General features: G+C 38.3%; 1 protein-coding gene across 6 annotated transcripts in view; it reads right to left on the bottom strand.

Moving 5' to 3' along the window:
• The window catches only part of GK (glycerol kinase), a 33,790-nt gene extending 16,298 nt beyond the window's left edge, over window positions 1-17,492 (bottom strand). For 2 of the 6 annotated variants that reach the window (XM_056495466.1, XM_056495492.1), the window contains exons 1-12: window positions 17,300-17,454; window positions 10,447-10,520; window positions 9,755-9,861; window positions 9,126-9,203; window positions 8,055-8,134; window positions 6,958-7,095; window positions 6,434-6,543; window positions 5,677-5,743; window positions 3,141-3,176; window positions 2,507-2,574; window positions 1,188-1,230; window positions 436-516 (exon numbers count right to left, since the gene is read on the bottom strand). In XM_056495466.1, coding sequence (XP_056351441.1) covers window positions 436-516; window positions 1,188-1,230; window positions 2,507-2,574; window positions 3,141-3,176; window positions 5,677-5,743; window positions 6,434-6,543; window positions 6,958-7,095; window positions 8,055-8,134; window positions 9,126-9,203; window positions 9,755-9,861; window positions 10,447-10,520; window positions 17,300-17,365 — 948 coding nt within the window. In that variant the 5' untranslated portion in view covers window positions 17,366-17,454. Of the gene's footprint in view, window positions 1-435; window positions 517-1,187; window positions 1,231-2,506; window positions 2,575-3,140; window positions 3,177-5,676; window positions 5,744-6,433; window positions 6,544-6,957; window positions 7,096-8,054; window positions 8,135-9,125; window positions 9,204-9,754; window positions 9,862-10,446; window positions 10,521-17,299 lie in introns of all 6 variants that reach the window. The other 4 variants (XM_056495458.1, XM_056495485.1, XM_056495476.1 and 1 more) reach the window with 4 other exon arrangements.
• Window positions 17,493-18,114: the final 622 nt, after the last annotated feature.

The raw sequence follows: 18,114 nt of genomic DNA, 5'->3' as shown, positions 1-18,114 counted from the left end.
TTCACATTCTTAAAAGTTAGAAGTAAAATCCATTAGAACAAAATAAAAACATTTAGCTATGCCTTTTGTTATGAGGTAATAACTGAAACATTAGTACTTTCCTCCCTTTTTTAATACCTAATTTAGTATTAAAAAATTTATGGTTTTTTTTATTTATAGTATGTATTAAAGATTTGAGAGACTAAGGAACAGAAAAAATGTTTTAGCCATCTAGTTCTGAAAATATAAATGATGCAATGAAGAAATATTTTTTATTAGATTACATGATATAGATTGGAGACAGGGATAACCAAAACCACACAGAAGCCTTTGGGCACATAAGCAGAACAGAGTTACTTTCATTTCTGCACAGCTGAAGATACCATAAAAATACCAGATAACAGAAGTAAATAAGAACATGTATCATTACAAAAATGAAGAAACTACTGAACTTACCTCTAGTGCATAAAAAGGAGGGTTGTTTCTGCCCATTTTGTAAGCTATTGTGGTTAGAAGACCATGCTCAGAAAACACAGACTAAATGGGGAAAGGAGAAAGAAAAAGTAAAGCATGAATAGAAGATAAAAATGCTTAAATAAAAACATTCAAATTATAATAAACAAGGAACCAAACCTTCAAATGAAATATGCAAAGTTTAAACAAAGCAAATTATCAGTCACTCTAAAATAAACACCTAAGACAACATTCAGATTGCTCTTTCCACAAGCTGCTGCAGATCTTCCCATCTTCCTTAGAGAAAAGAATTGGGAGTCTTCAGAAGGAGATGTAAATGAGAAGGAAGCCACAGTTTTGTGCTATTTACTCACCTCCAACTACAAAGAAATAATGAGAGAAAATGAAGGGAAGAAATAAGCCAGCCAAGACAAGAAAAAAGCACACGGTTAAATAACACAACACAACACTTAATCCTGTCTGAGTGACAACAAGAAACATACACAAGGGCGGAGCAAGAAACTTGTTAAGAAAAGTTCTGTTTGGAAACTTAAGGAGGTAGGAAATGGAGTCTCAGAGAAACATCTTGAAAAATTGCTACTTTTATTCTTTCAGATTTCAGTATGTGCTTTTCCTCAGGTCTGGCAATATAATTGTTGTTCGTAAGTCCAAGAATGGCTAACATACAGTTGTGTTTCAGAATTTAAATAGATTGTGAAAAACAAAAAGGCAAACAACTCAAAAATGCAACTGACCTTCTGACCTGTGTTGCACAGCAAGAAACAACCTGTTCCATACCTAGCATGAAAGCAAAGCAGAGTTAAAACCAGAATATTTAATGAATAACCTGTTACTGCAATCCATGAGTCCCCTGTGAAGAATCAAGACATCACTTTTTGACCCTTGAAGGTTTTGCTACCATTAACTGATGACAAAAGTATCATCAAAAAGTTGATTTCAATGCAGCCTGAAACTGAAAAACCTAGTCACATGTCCCTCTCTCTCTCTCTCTCTCTCTCTTGCTATTTTTTGTCTAACACTTGATCAAGGAGAGATACAGCTGAAAACTAAGTGTAAATTCCTCTTTGGTGGCAGTGTTTACCTACTTCAATTTAAGTTGATTATGAGAGCGACTTTATTTCATAATATTAAAGGGGAAATTTTAAGAAACTTTGTTCCTGTCACCAAGAGGGTTTTCTTTAGACATATCCATTTCAAAAATTTCGAAAAAATGGCATGTTTCCCATTTGCAGACCAAATCATATACGTGTGTGCATACAAATGCATACAAGAACATAATTTAATATAAGGAGTACAAAACACTACAAACCACTCCAACTTACTCTAAGAAGTTATTCTTGAGAAAAATATTCCTTACCTTTTTAAAACCCTCAAAATGAATAGCTTAAACTAGTACTGAGATAGGCTTCAGTTATATTTGGAAAAAGAAATAGTAAAAATAGAAAAAAGTAAAGCAATAACAGAAACGAATTAAAACAAGATAGACTAATATGTAATTATACCTGTGAAACTCCCATATTGTGTACGTCCCTATATGTTTAGTTAAACACCTGGCTGTAAATGGAACAGTAAGTCATTTCAGCACACAGCTTTTCCTTCAATGATTGTTTGATTGTACCAGCTGCCTGACTTAATTGACAAGCTATTTTAAACAAAGGACACTAAGAGGCTGAGAAACAGGAAAAAGCAAACATAAAATTCTCCACTCTGAGTTAGACATAGAAACAAAATTAAGCACTGCAATTGAAATGCAATTTCCCATCTAGCAGAGCTGTGTCACTCAAGTCTATGCAATCTAACTCACTGTCCTGTATTTGCTTAACTTTAGGTCACCATTTAAATGAAACTGCAACTGTAACTTTAATATCTTCATTACTTTATGAAAGGGTCAACACACGGTTTACTTTGTGGGTCAACACACTCAAAAGGTAAAAAAGATTATGTGTAATTACACGTTAACTACAAAAGAATTTGGCAATTGCTTGAAAGGGAACATAATACTAAATTCAAAACAGAGCAGTGTGTTTATCTTATTACTTTCCTAATAACTTACGTGTTTTTTGCTTGCCCATCTTTAAAACACATTTGTCCAACAAGAGCAGCAGACTGGTCACCCAAGCACTGAAAGTGAGAGATTTTTTCCTTTAGCAAATGTCCTCACATGAATTACATACTGGACAATATCTCTGATCTATTAGTAGCACATGGGTAATTGAAAGCAAGGAAAAGCCTAGAGAGAAAAGCTATGTTTTTATTACTTTTCCATCTATAAGAACTGAAAATGAAATGTGCTGTGCTACTTATGGTGAGCAATTTAAAGAAATAAAAACTAAAAATTACTATCTTTATAAATGTTACTGGAAAAAGCAAAGAATTTGCCCAGCATTTCTGGATTATGTATATACTTCTTTTATATTTATGAAGCAGAGATTGTTTCCATTTTGTAATATTACTCATTTACTTAGAGATACCAAGTTTCCAACAGCACTACACATTAAAGCTCTCATTTGTATTTCTACAGCCGGACCATAATAATAATAAAAAAAAGTCAAATAGTGATTCATCTTCAAAAGTAAAAAACCAAAAACTTAATTCATAGCTGGATTCACTCATCTTTAAAGCTTTTCCCTGTGAAGCTATGTTAGGCAGTTCCAGGTTGTCATGCCAGAAGCTGAAGTAGGACTTACCCCAGAAATTGGTACACCTGTCAAAGCTCCAGATTCCTGTTTTACAAAAAGAGAAAGAAAAACTGCGTTAGTTTTCCATTGAAATTGAAAGCAATAGAATTGAAAGCAATGAAAAAGAAGCTAAACTTCTAATGCTCAAAGGAAGATAAAGAAGGGTCACGTAAGCAACATGGTACAGTTCAGGTGCACACTTTGTTTCAGCTTAATGCAGCTCATGTCTAAACCACTCAGAAATGGAGAGCAGGAAGTTTTACAAATATACTTTATGTGACTTCAAAAGTTCTTATCATAAATTTTTTGAAAAAATACTATACAGAAAATGCAGTTCAGTGTAATCTGTGCAGTAAATGCCAAGTGTAAAATGCAAAAGTGCAAAATGGTGAAGTGGTTAGGGAAAATAACACGGCTGTGGTGACACCCTAAGCAAAGGCAGGCGCCTGATTTCAAGATACAGCGTTTTAAGTCTCCTATAGGCTTTCTTCCAAAGAAAACTACCAGAGTTTTTCAGTTACATTCTTCTTACAGAATCCTAAAATAATTTAAATTGGAAAAGGCCTCTTAGATTATCATGTCCATCTGTTAACCAAGCACTGCCAAGTCCACCACTAGCCCATGTCCCTATGTGCCTCATTTATACATCTTTCAAGTACCTCCAGGGATGATGACTCCATCATTTCTATGGGCAGCCTGTTCCATCCAATATCTGACAAGCTGTGAAGGCTCTTGTTTTATCACTTTTTACCTAGGAGAAGAGGCCAACCCCCACCTGGCTACAACCTCCTTTCAGGCAGTTATGGAGTGTACAAGAGTGTATAAGATTTATAGCAGCTCCCCCAGCTGCTCCTCATCACACTTGTGCTCCAGACCCTTCCCAGCTCCACTGCCCTTCTCTGGACTCGCTCCAGCCCCTCAATGCCTCTCTTGTAGTGAGGTGCCCAAAACTGGACACAGGATTTGAGGTGTGACCTCACCAGTGCTGAGCACAGGGGACAATCCCTGCCCTGGTCCTGCTGCCACTCTGTTGCTGATCCAGGCCAGGTGCCATTGGCCTTCCTGGCCCCCTGGGCACACCTGGCTCATGTTCAGCTGCTGTTGACCAGCACCCCCAGGTCCTTTTTCCCCAGTCACCTTTCCAGCCACTCTTCCCCCACCCAGTAGCTCTGCCTGGGGTTGTTGTGACCCAAGGGCAGGACCTGGCATTTGGCCTTGTTGAACCTCACAGAACTGGTCTCTGCCCATCGCTCCAGCCTGTCCAGATCAGTTCACAGACCCTTCCTGCCCTCCAGCAGATCAACATTTCTGCCCAGCTCAGTGTCATGTGCAAACTTAGTGAGGGTATCTTGAAAATTTGATTTAATTATTTAAGTATTCCCTGACAATTTCTACTTATTTCTTTAAATTGTTTTTTTTTTGTGCAATTGTGAAAATGCATTTTCAGTAAAGTCATGCAAGTGTATTTCCAATCTGAATTTCCTTTTCTTTAGTTCTCATTTTAATTAAATGAATTTAAGATAACTGTGTTTATAAATGCACTAAAAAGCTCTACATGAATCTGAGGTTTAGCTACCATAGAATTAATATATTTAGACAGAAGAGACAGTTTTTCTCATTTATAAAATGCTATAGGTAACATTTATTAGCCAGTAACTGTATTTTTTAGCTCACTATGATAATAAATATTCAAAAGCGTGGAAACTAAGACAAACACATACATTGAGATCACTTTTTAGAAATAATTTTGGCAAGAACTCTAGTTGTATTATCTCAGATTTGGAAACACACAGCAAATTTATTGTTCTAGAAAGTGCACTTTTTCTAATCCTTACACCAATGAAAATGTGCAACATCTGAGCAGAATGGGTAAGATATATGTGGTCAGCCTAATGGAAGTCTCTACTCACCCAGCTAGGACAGATTTTCTACAGCCAGCAAAAGGAAGAAAAAGTAAAAAAAAAATGGAAAGAAAGGGGAAGAGAAGCAGAAGTTCACATTTAAAGTGATGAGCAATTCTATTCTGGTGGTCAGGCAGTATCTTTTTCCATTTATCTTGCTCATTTAGCTTAATACAACTCACTCTTATCCATCCTTCACATTAATAAACGTCAGCAATGACTTCTAGTGGCATTTCCATTAACACATTAGCAAAAATATTTACATTTCAGGGAAGATAGAGTTCTACTTAAAAAAAGAAAAATCTATCTTGTAACTTGTCTTCACTACAAAATATAGGTATTCTTATTTAACAATAGCTCAAATTACCAGGAAAAAGAATGCAAAATAACAACATCCAGTTTATCCAATCTTGAAGTTCACTAATTAGATGTCATTCTGTCAGAAGAATTGATGCTGCATTAAAGTAATCAAATACTCAACTTCCTATAATATTATATAGCAGTAGATAACAGCATACTAATCACAAACCACACAATACTGGTCTAGAAAAAGCCATTAGACCTAATCTAAGGAATCTGTCAAATCCAGATGGCTACAGTTATATTTTAGAAGATGAGTTTCACACAAATACTGGAAAACATACCATCACACCATAAATCTCAGAGGAGCTTCGTACAGTTGGAAGTATTTCCATAGGAATATCAAAGAACCTGAACACAACAACAAAAAAGCATATTTTATAGTCAGTGCTAAATCAGAAAGCATTTTACATTTATTTTCTTAAATAAGTTTAAGCTATAAGAAAATAACTATAAAAGGAACTTCTATTTCTAGGTTTTAATCTATAGCTATGTGTTTTTTCTCTTGTTACAGTGGACATTAAATTTTGGAGTAAAACAGCATATATCTCAATCTTCGAGGACATATGCAACTCTTTTACATAGAAATTCATGCTCCTTCCAACAATATCTTAATAATACATGTGCTAGTAAATTCACATTTCAAATAAAGATACTGTCATTCCGGCTGCTGTACAAATTGGATTAAGTAATAAAGAAAATACTGAATCACAATTTTCTGAATTGGAAGATCCACAAGGAGCTTAAGTGAATGGCCTATACAGGGATTGAACCCACAATCTGGGCATTATAAACATCATGCTTTAATCAACTGAGCTAAATTGTTTCCATGATCCAGGCCTCCACCTACAGAAAGATTTTGCTACTTTTAGTTAATTCCAGACCGTTGTAAATTGAACGCCTGGAGAACAATGAATCTAAGTTATTAATGTCAACAGTGAATAGAACAGTACCTGCTGATCTTAGTTTAGATAAGAGATTCTTACCTTCAAATGAGTAGAAACTATTTAAATAATAATATTACTGAAAAACTGAGCTTACTGGCAGAGCTCAGGATCCCATTCCAAGGAATGAATGTTGAACAACATCGTTCTACTGGCATTGGTGACGTCTGTACAGTGAATGCCTCCATCCTTTCCACCTGTCAAACTCTTAACAAAAATATCCCATCATTTGTCAGGGAGAGATATAGGCTTACTTCAACAAATTACAAAAAAAAAATTTCAAATTCACAAAGTTTTCACTTTTGGATTAGGAACTCTGGTATTTCTGCAACAGCTAAAGAGGCAAACCTAATACTTTCTAAAGTCCAAGATTTTTCTGAAAGTGTGAGCAAAGTTTTTCAGCAAACTATAATGGTAAACTACACATAAGCATCTAGAAAAAAATATAGTGGTACAGGGACAATAAAAGTTAATCTTGCAAGGAACTTTATTGGAATTTCTGTAGTAGCTTTTATTGACATCATTGTGTCATCAGTGGGCATCATGTATCACATGCATGGAGATTTACATGACATGGAAATTCATTGTAAGAGGAGTGATAATAAACTCACAAATACATACCCATATAAGCCATGAATCAATAGTCCCAAACATAGCTCTTTGTTCCTCAACCGCTTGCTTGATCTCTTCCACATTATCCAAAAGCCACCGAAGTTTCACTGCACTAAAATAAGTGCTAAGTGGAAGACCAGTCTTAAACTGTAAAATATAAACAAATTATTTAAACACTATGCAAGTATCTTTACCATAAATACTGTAGTTATATGTGAAAATGGTGAAAGGAAAAAAAAAAGATACAAAACTCAGAGAAATTACATGAAATTGTTATTTAAATAAGTACTAAGCATACAACACACAAGTTTGAAAACATAACCAGTGCAGTAATGAACAAAGATCAAAGCTGATCAAAATGCAGTTCAAAGATCATCTACGTGGAAAAAGTTGTTTGCAGAAGGCCTGTCTTATCTAGGATATCTCTGTATAACTAGACAATAAGTAACAACAACAAAAATGAGCAGGACAACACAGGAAAGATGAAATTTGTATTCTACTAGAACTTGAAAATCAAGTAAGTTTATAAATTTTTGACATACATTTCCTGCCTGTAGGAAAACATATAATATTAAAAATACATACTACTTATACAATCAGTAAAGGACAACATGAATCAAACAATTGTGACACCTTTTTACAAGTATTTAGTTTTCAAATAGTTATATATATGCTCATAAAAAAAAGAATGAATTTGCTCTTTATGAATGATCTCCCTAGTTCTCAGATTGGATGCTATTAATTTCAATATTAAGGCATAAGAATGGATAATACATTTCATACCAATAAATTATTTGCCAGTTTTAGTCCGACTTGACCTTAATTTTTGTGCAATGTTTATTTAATATTGGCTAGATAGCACAGAATGAGGTTTCACTATTACTCATTTAACTTCTCTAGTGAGAAATTAAAGGAGTGTTAAACATTTATTTTAAGGAAATTAAAAATTTTCCAGTCTCAGATTGGTGTCTTATGCACATTTTTTATTACTTGACAAACAAAGAAGGGACTAGAAGCCACAACTTACTTTGTTTTGGGGAATTTTAAACACATATATCCAAAATATTGTAGCAGCTACCATTAAAGTGTTCTGGAATATCTCCTACCTTAGAAAAAGATTTGTTTCTCCCTGGAATTTTATCAAGAAGATGTTCAACTGTTGACTGGGTTCTCAGGTCAAGCCACACTAAAAACACGAATAAAATTAACTGATCAAGTGATTTAATACACAAAAGTGACATATTCAGCCTGCTTCTAAGAAACCAAAGCTCTTTTCAGTAAATTCCTGTCTATTTTTTATCTTTTCAAGCAGTTGGAAGAATATTGTATTGTCATTATATTTTGAAGACACTGTTGTAAAAATTAAAATGGTTAGATAAACTCATTTGATTTAGAAGAACAAATAATTTGAGAAACAAACAGAATTTTCCACAAATAGAATATATACTTTATCCGAATATAAACAAGTGACTAATGCTATTTTGCAGCAGATAATTGTGACTAAATTAAGAGGTTAAAACAAATAGGTTGATTATTTACCATTTCTATGTAAACTTTCAACTAAAAGACTGTGTTGGAGTTATCAGGGTACTACTGGGTTTTAGATAAAGCTGTTACCTACATACATTTGACTGTAGAAGAGTCCTGGTTTTACAGTCATACCATGCCAAACTATATTGGGCACTTGACATGACCTAAATTTTAGCAATTCTAGACAATTACCATTTTTCAGCTGACAGCATCTGAAAAACTAAGGTATGTTAAAAATAAAACTCTGAGTATTAATAAGTATTTATTAAGTCATCAATAAGTATTCATTAAACCCACTTAACATGATTTTCCTTTAAAGTTAAATCAACGGCATCCTGAAAATTTCAAAGGAAGAGATTGGTGGAAGTCAGAGGATTTTGTGCCAGGAACCGCTCAGGAATATTGGGGGTTTCTTTGGAAAAACCAATAAAGTGATTTATTAAAATTAAGTAATAATTTTTATGGAATAGCCTTTTTAAAATTATGCAGGTGTGTATACAAACACACATTTTACAACACAGATATCAAAAAATCCAAGAAATTACTAGGTTAGGCCACAACCAGATCTGCACAGGAAACTACAAAAGCATTTTTTCCATAACATGTTCATATTATGACATTGCATATTTAGAAAGTATCATAGTTACCAATAGCATTATAAAGAGGTTCTCCAGTTGTCTTGTCCCAAACCACTGTTGTTTCTCTCTGATTGGTGACTCCAATGGCTTCAGGACAAAATAGAAAGTATCCTTTTCAGAAGATTTGTTTTCCCCTTTTGGGGGATAAGGGAGGGAACGGAGAGGTGGAGAGGAGGGAGGAACAGGTAAGGAGAAGAGGAAAGTAAATGGGAAATAAAAAGCTTCCAACGTTTTCAAGGTATAATCTAGAACTATTACTGCTAAGAATTCATCTTTTCTGATTAACCTATATGCTTTAAACTTCTCTCTCTTTTGGTCACAAACTGAGACAGCAAGAATACTAACAGGTAAAACAGCCTTCCTAAATTAAAGTCCTAAACTAAATGTCAGAATTTCCTCATCATTTGTCTCTGTGATTTTACAAGCTTAGGTTAAGTCTACTTTGTAGATTCTGCATTGCTAATATACACAAGGGACTTATTTTCTCATTATTCCTCCCAAAAAAACTCCTTTCAAGAACAATTTAATGTTTTGTTTAAAGCTGGCACATGCTGCCACCTTTCTATTTATTAACTTTAAAACTATGGTATCTGACTTGCTCAAGCATGAGCATGCTAAAGCCCTCTACCCATAAGTACCTCTTATGTTAGAGATGTCTATGTTCAGTTCTTTCATTTTCTCACAGGTCTTTTCCACACATTCGTAGACAGAGTTTAATATTTCCATTGGATCTTGTTCCACCCATCTTTAAGAAACAGTAAACACCAGTTAATAAAAAAATTACATAAAAAGAAAAAAGAATACTAGTCTGAAAAACAAGCTGAGAATTTTACTACAATTATAGCTACAAGACATGCTGTATGTATCTACAAACAAAGAGTTTTGTTATGTTTTATTCTATACAGAGGGCATTGGCAGCAAATGGTAGGTCAGTTAGGAACAAACAAACAAACAAAACCTCAGAGAACAAAGATATTTCTATGGACCAAGCTGAAGACCAGGATTCAGAGGTAAAAATTACAAGCTTTATCACCTCAAATGAGATGTTAAGTCTCATTTAAACTTTAGTTTTAAACTTCATCGTTTGGACATTGAATATGTAAATGAGTGCTCAGAGCCAAACACCAAGTACTTTTAGTTTCCATAACTCAGGCACATTCCGGACTCCCAGTGGGAGCTATTTCATGCCATTCTTTTCTGCCCAGTCTTTAATAGCAGTTACTGTGTTACTAAGAATTATTAATCAGCTTCAGTTTTGATGACTCATAGATAAAAATACATAAGCTCTACCAAAGTGTACACAAATGAAAAAATAAAAAAAACCCTATACCCTTCTCTAGGGAATTCTTGCTTTATTTCCACTTGATGGTGACTCAAGAGCTCTGCTGTTTCTGCATTGAAAACCTGCAAATAAATTACATAATGAAATTTTCTATGAACAAGGATGTTTAAATGACAATAATTAACATTTTTTCTTTTGAACAAATGCAGTTCTGTGACAACGGATAGTAATTTTATCAATCCCAATATCTATATAACAAGGATTGAGATACATGCACTTTTAAAATTAAGGTAGGTAAAGATTATTTTGGCAAACTTTGCTGTCACTCTGTCAATTTTAAATGTTTTTTTTTTTCCTTGATGCATTGGAAAAGAAACAGATTTTTTCTTGTGGTGGTTATAGAAGTTAAACTCCTGATGCATCTTAGAATATCTCTCAGTAAAATACCCACTGTTGTTGATAATAACATTTCTTTAGCTCTTGCTGCTGTGCCATTCTATTGCTGGTGTTATCTGTGTGTTTTCTTGGGTTAGCTCACTGTTAGGAAGGGTGAAAATGTGTGACAAAACATAGAAGGGACCAAACTGAACAACAAGAAAGTACCTAGGCAAAACCCATTTTGTTTCAAAACAAACTACAATTACAGAGCTCATGAACAAACTGAGCCTGCAACTGCAGCAACACAACACATCAAAAAAGAGAACATGCAAAGTAACTTAAATTTGTATACACTACAATAAAACCCAGAATAGAGAATCACGCGGACTCTAACAACGGGTGCTCTTAAGGAATCACAAGCTGAGGTTCTGCCTTGCAGTAGCAGCTCATTGAGAATGCACAGCCCTCATTAACCAGCAGTGGCCTGCTCCCAAAAGGAATCTCTGCCGAGGCCAAGCTGAGGGACACTGGTGGAACATTCAACTGAAGTGTGTGGTGAGTGAGCCACAGTGCCTGGCTGGGCAGTGGAGGCAATCCTGTGGGAACGACTCTTTCTCCTGAGAGCCATGCAGAATCTTTTGTGTGAAGAATGTTTTGAGACCTAGAAAGTAAAACCTAGCAGCAGCTTCAGGTAAACTGCAGAACATGTCAGTAGGACACCATCCTACCTTTTTATGGTTCTCACTTGCATGTTAAAGAAACAAAATTCAGTTATACCCATCCACCCTCTAGGATACAACTGAATGTTTTCTATACTTGTTAGTGCTTTCTTCTCATTCCGCAAATTTTAGGAATTCCTCTTGAAGCTTTTAATCCATAAACCCATCGTATCATCTACACAGTATACTTTACTCTGAAACTATTAGAACAACTCTGACAGAAAGGAGATAAAGTTCTGATTCTCCAGTTACTTTGGAACCTTAAGGAGTATCCTTAGAGTGAAACTTGGAAGTTTAGAAACATTCTACTTATATTTTAGAATTGCAGAATAATTCAGGCTGAAAGGGTCCTTGAGAGATCTCTAGTACAACCTGCTGCTCAAAGCAGGATCAGCAATGAAATTAGACCAGGTTGCTCAAGAACTTTTCTAAGCAAGTCTTGAAAACCTCAAAGGATAAAAACAACACAAACTCTAGAAAATACTGAAAGCTCCACTGCCCAGAAAAGAAGTCTTAAAAAGGTACATGATCACTCTTTTCTTCTATCAGCTGGAAAGATTACATAGAAAGAGCACACTGAGTTATTTTCACTTCATGTACTTATCTGTGTTTCATCTACCAGCTTAGGCTTGACATGGATCTATTATAATGAAAGAGAAAGTTCTATCAGTACTACACATTTGGGAGCAACTTGCATAATGGGATATGGATCTCAAAATGCTACACAACATAGTTAATAGCAGAGCTTGTTTTGCATGTATGCAGTAAGATTTCTTTACTTGAAATTGCCTTTCCGCCAAAAGCATATTCACATTTACTAGGTTTTTAGAGTAAAAACAGAAAGATAGAAGACTTTTTATTTAACCTGTATGTATATATCTGACATACTAACAGTGTTAAATATCATGTGGTAATCATTCATCACTAATTATTCAGTATTTCTTGAAACAGAAGATATAATGCAAAGGATTCCTATTGGTACCAGGAAGTACAGATTCAATTAGACAAAGTCATCAAGTGAATGTGGAGTGTGTGACTTGCAGACACATCAATGAACTGTGACAGGAATAGGTTTTCAACTGAAGCAATAACACTATAAATGCGGAGATTTTTTCATATCCATCGAGAAGAACTAGCAAACACACTTTGCTAATCCATCACAAACAAACCCAGAAGCTTCTGACATTCTCAACAAAAGCAGCAGACACTCCCTGTTATTCAGGGCAAGGGATTAAAAAGTTTCACTAGGAGCAATCCCTGCTTGAGGCCAGTTTGGATGGGTCCCTGTGCACCCTGCTCTGGTAGCTGTCCCTGCCCATGGTGGGGGCTGGAACTAGGTAATCTTTAATGTCACTTCTGACCAAAATAATTCCAATTCTAATGCCTCTATGACTTCTACATTGGTAAATAGAATTCTACCTGATAGAAACCTGCATTAGAAACCTACAAAATTATAAATAACATAGGGAATAAATAGAACAAATGGGACCTCAAAGCCTTCCTTTCCCACTTCCTCCAAAAAACCACTACTGTTGTCAAAAAAAATCCCCTACATAGTCCCTGTTTGACAGTGGAGAGATAGAAAAATAAGTGACAGTAAGTATGAATAATTCAGATAAGGTCAATACATCCCTGTTGAAACAGGTTTGAAGTGTATTTCTGTAATTTGTTGGGACTAGAGGCTTTCAATCCATTCATATTTGCTAAGAACTGATTCCAGTTTATGCTATTGGTCTCTGAGTTGTGTGTGTGGGGGGAAAGCCAAAGTCAGTTTTGCCCTAATTTTATCAGCAGTAGTCACGAAGAATTGTCTAAGTTATTTGGACTTGAACAGCTGTCTTAAACAGAGATGAAAGTTAAAGCCACTAGCTATGTACTGAATTCTCTAGTGAGAGATTAAAGAAAAGGAATAAACAATATCCTCCCTCTACTCCCAACAGAGAATTAGAGCTTGAGCCTTGAGCCTCAGGACTGCAGAGAAGAAAGGCCTATATAGGCGTCCTGTATGTGAACATGCAGAGAGGCACAGGGGCTGATCACTTAATTCAAGCTTTATATAGGGTCTTTAATATAATGCATCACATCCCATGAAGGAATAGAGTTGTGTATTATGTTCAAGTTTTGTTTTCTTAGTGGAAAAGAATCCATATCAATCAGTTGTAACAATTTTGAAGGAATGAACAGAAATATAAGGTTCGTGGAAATGATGCAAGAAGCAGCACAGCTGAAAAGACAATAATAAAAACACATTTTAGAAGTAACTTTTCATATCTTTCGAGCTTTGTCATGTAACTCTGACTGCAGAAAAGCTATTTCTGTTATTCTATGCTGTATCTTCATGAGTTTCTGTCAAGCTGGAACAGCCATGGCTTTGCAGGCAAACAAGCTTAGGGCTGGAGGTCTGAAATTGCATTGAAATCAACCCAGCTGGAGCAAGAATAAGAGACAAACAATAATTCCCTCTCTAGTATTTGACTAGGAGCAGCACCATCAGAATTTATGAATAAGTACAGTTCAACAAGTCTCCTAGACATTACCTTTCTTGGAAGGCTTGTGATGAACAGATCTCCATCACCATCTAGGAAATGCTTACAATTATGGGACTACACTACACTGCATTTTAAGTGATAAGAGCTAGGGGAAAAACTGTATTTACAATATTTTTAACCCTTCTTGCTAGTTATACAATCAAGTTTTTCTCTTTCTCAAGAGGTCATGTTACTTCAGTAGAGGGGTAAAATAGATTTCCCACTGATGAGAATGTGGAGGATAAAGCCACAGCATAGAACTTCCACTGTATGTGAGCTGTGTGAGAGGCAAGGCTAAATAAGCAGCTAAATAAGTAATAGAAATGCACCTGAGTTCTGGTGCTTCTTTAACCTCTGTGCTCATACAGTGTCCTCATTCACACAAGCAGGAGAAACAAAACTTGTGTCTGTGCACAGGATCATTTACTCTGAATCTCAGGAGGTCACCTAGCCTAACTTGCTGCTCAGGTAAGCCTACATTTAAAACCAGGCTGTTCAGGGCCTTTGTTAGTCAGCCCTGAGCATCTGCTAAGATGGAAATTCTGCACACCTTCTCAGCCCCAGATCTGGAGCCCTCACAGTTTCTTTACATCTATTGGATTTTTCACTTGCTGCATGCAGCTTGTGTTCACTGGCTTTTCCTGTGCACATCTGAGAAAAGGCTGGTTCTGTGTTCTCCACAAACTGTGGTTGGATGGCAGAGGACACCCCTTAGTCCCTCTTGTGAAGAAAGAACCCCCGCCATCCCAAACCCTTCTCCCATGGCCTTGTCATGCAGAACTGGGATTATTTTGGTTGGAGGACGTCCAGTTCTTCAAACTCTAGCCCTCTGCAGGGCCCAACATCAGACACAGTGTTACAGATGCTGTCTCCTTAGTGCTCCACAGATGGCAACAATTACTTTCTGAACTTTTCATAATGTGCAGTGCTCATATATCCAGCTTCATGTCCAGCAGGAATGTCTTTTTTCACTAAGCAGCTTCTTAGCATTCTGTCTCAACTAAACGTTGTTAAAGCTTTGTTAGACTATGTTAAGTTTTATGAATATTCTGGCAGGCCGCTTCTCTGACTCCCATCTGAGAGACCATCCCAGCCCATCCCATGGCTGTTGATGAAAATACTAATGAGGTATCACTCCTCGGTACTGAGTGCTGTGGACATCTCTGGTAAATCTGCCACCTGTAATTGTAAATTTACACTCTGAACTGCTGCTCTTTGGTCCCATTGGGCCAGACAGCTTTTCCTCCAGAAGAACCCTTTGACCTGGTCAAAATCATATGTCTTCCACTTAAAAAATTAGGTAACAATTGCATTGAACTACAGAATATGCAAGTGCAAAGTAAGCAGCAAGTTGATTTTGACTTGTGACTTGGTGGAGACAAAAACTTTTGGGAACACTGTGTTTAAAAAGTGCAGAGAGATCAGTGAGAAATGTAATCAAAACAGTTAAAAGCAAAAGACCAACAGAACTAAGGAAATAATTTGGGCACAGACAACAGTATGTTACATTCTGGCTTGAAATATTTCAAAGTAAAATCTCTTTTCCAACTGCAGCAATCCCCTGCCAGTACAGAATCCTCCAGATATATGTATTGTTGTCTGAATGACTGAGGTGAGTTGTGGCAGATCTCTGCACAGATTTTGCCCTCTTCTTTCTCTCTCCTCTGTGTTCTGATTTAACTCAGTGATCATGTATTTTAGCTGATCAAGCACATGTAGCTTTATTATCATAATGACATGATCACACTGCAAAGTTTAAGACAATGCTGTATTTTGACATTAATTGAGAGACACTGAGATGGATACAAGAATTTAAAAGTGACAGACACAATATACATATTGAAAAAATTAGAAAGCATCTGAATCCACTTGTAGACAGGCAAAATCTCCCCAACTGCATAAAAGCCATTGATGAATGTGTATAGTGTAAGAAATTACTCCTAAAAGGAACTTGAAAATTTACTTGTAAAAAGAGTTTAACTTCTACTAGTGTTATCCTTTTAGGATAAGAAAAAAGTTAATTTGGCATATACATAAAAGCAGATAGAATTTATCTTCATGTGTTACAGGGACCTTCTTCAAGTACATTCCCAAAAAGGATTCCTGATTGGCATCTGAGACAGCCCACTGGTGTCATTTGTCAGTTTGGAGTTTCTCTCCACCCCCAGAGCTGTGTTCTGTCATTTGACAATTGCATGAAGGTCGTGATATTGAGTAATAATGGTAACATAGGTCAAAAAGATATTCTAGTCCCCTGCTTCATGAAGGAAGACTTCACTTTGAAATCATTAAAAAAAAAAAATTAAAAAAAAAGTAAAAATAAAAGTAAAAAAAAGCAAGGGCAAACCAAAACATTCAGCTTCCCAATTAATACTTTGCACATTTGACAACTTTTATATCTAATAATTATCTCTATTCCACTTTCATGGAGGAAATTGTCATAGGGCTTCAATTAAGTCAAACTACCAAGACTTAACTGACTAGGGGACAGGATATTTGTAGAGATTTGCAAGCCAGAAGTATCTATAGTAAGTTTCATAGACATAAATTAGTTACATTAGTCTATTAGTTACAGTCTATTGCATAATATAGGAATAACTAGATCCTTTAACTGAAGGGTCAAAAATACGATGAATATATTAATTCTCCTATCCTTAAACTTCTCTGCCTCTAGTATTTAAAGAAATCGGTGTTTCACATGGTGTGCAGGTTCAGCCACCTGAATGCCTACAGTGCACAAGATGCACTGACATCAGGGCTGGAACTGCAGCAGTCACTCCAGCAGGCCCCGGGCAGGTTTTAGCGGGGAGTTAACGCATTGTTTGAACACCAGCTAATCACAGCCGCCGAACTCGCACAGATCTATTTCCCCAGCGCCTGCGGACCTTGTCCATTAGATTCCATTCGGGGCGAGACACCCGGCAGATTGAAAACCTGTCAGATTGCGAGCGCAGGCAGCGGGAGCGGCGGGACCGCGCGGTGCCCTGGAGCGGCAGCGAGAGCAGCCGGTGCCGGGACCGCTCCCCGCGGCACGGGCGGACAACGGCGGACCCGGCACCGCCGGGCCGAGCGCCGCCGCTTCTCCGGGAGACAGGAGGCTGCAGCCGGGACAGCGCAGCCCGGCCCTGTGGGCCCGCTCCCCTGCCCTTCCCCAAGGGCACGGCGGAGGCCCCCGCCGGGACGGAGGGGAGTAAAGGCTCGGAAGCCGCGGCGCCCCTCAGGCCGCGGGGGCGCCGCCTGCCCCCGGCGACGCCCCGATCGCCGCGCTGTGCTCACCAGGAAGCGGGTGGAGCTGGTGCCCTGGTCGATGGCTCCCACCAGCGGCCCCAGCGACGCGGCCATGGGGCCCCTCAGCGCCCGCTCCGCTCCGTAACTGCCGCGCCGGCGCCGCGCGGGCAGCTCGCGGCCGGCGGCGCGTGGCGGCCGGGGTGAAGCCGGCGGGAGGGGCGGGGCGGGGGGCGCTGCCTCGCGCGGTGTCAGCCCGCAGCCAATCGGCGCCCGGGGCGCGGCGGGGGCGGAGCGCCGGGGGCGGGGCCCGGCTCGCGGGGGGCGCGAGGAGGGCGTGTCACGTGACGCGCGCGCCCGGCACGCCCCCGCTCCTCGCCCCGCCCCGGCGCCCTGAGGCGGCGGCGCGCGGGCGGCGGGAGAGCCCGGCGGGCTCCTGAGGGCAGCCCCGGTCACTCCCGGACAGCAGCGGGACCGGGCTCCGGGAGCCCCTTTCGGGTCACTTGTGCCTTCAGGCGGCGTTCCGCGGAGCGAAACGTGTCTCGCTCGTTGTCGGGGAGAGCGCAAAGAAACGCCACGCTCTCTGAGGCGGGACCCCGCTGGGGAGATGCCAAGCCGGGGTATCCGCTGGAAATCTGTTCGGAGCCAATACTGCCGAGGAACTGTGCAAGGCTGTGTCATCGTGGATGACTGAGACATGTTACGCTATTTATGATACATCTCTGAAGCGGCTTCTTTTATCTTTTAAAGCTTTACTCTGCGTCATGCAAAGATATTCATTGGCTTTAAAAAAATAGAATCTCGGTCTTCCTTCCTTACTGCATGTTAAGGTAACTTGTGGTTCAAGAAAAACCGCTGGTGTTGCA

The sequence above is a fragment of the Oenanthe melanoleuca genome, chromosome 1, assembly GCF_029582105.1.
Source record: "Oenanthe melanoleuca isolate GR-GAL-2019-014 chromosome 1, OMel1.0, whole genome shotgun sequence".
Lineage (NCBI taxonomy): Eukaryota > Metazoa > Chordata > Aves > Passeriformes > Muscicapidae > Oenanthe > Oenanthe melanoleuca.
The sequence above is the reverse complement of the archived record's forward strand: the minus strand, read 5'-3'. Positions and strand labels throughout refer to the sequence as shown.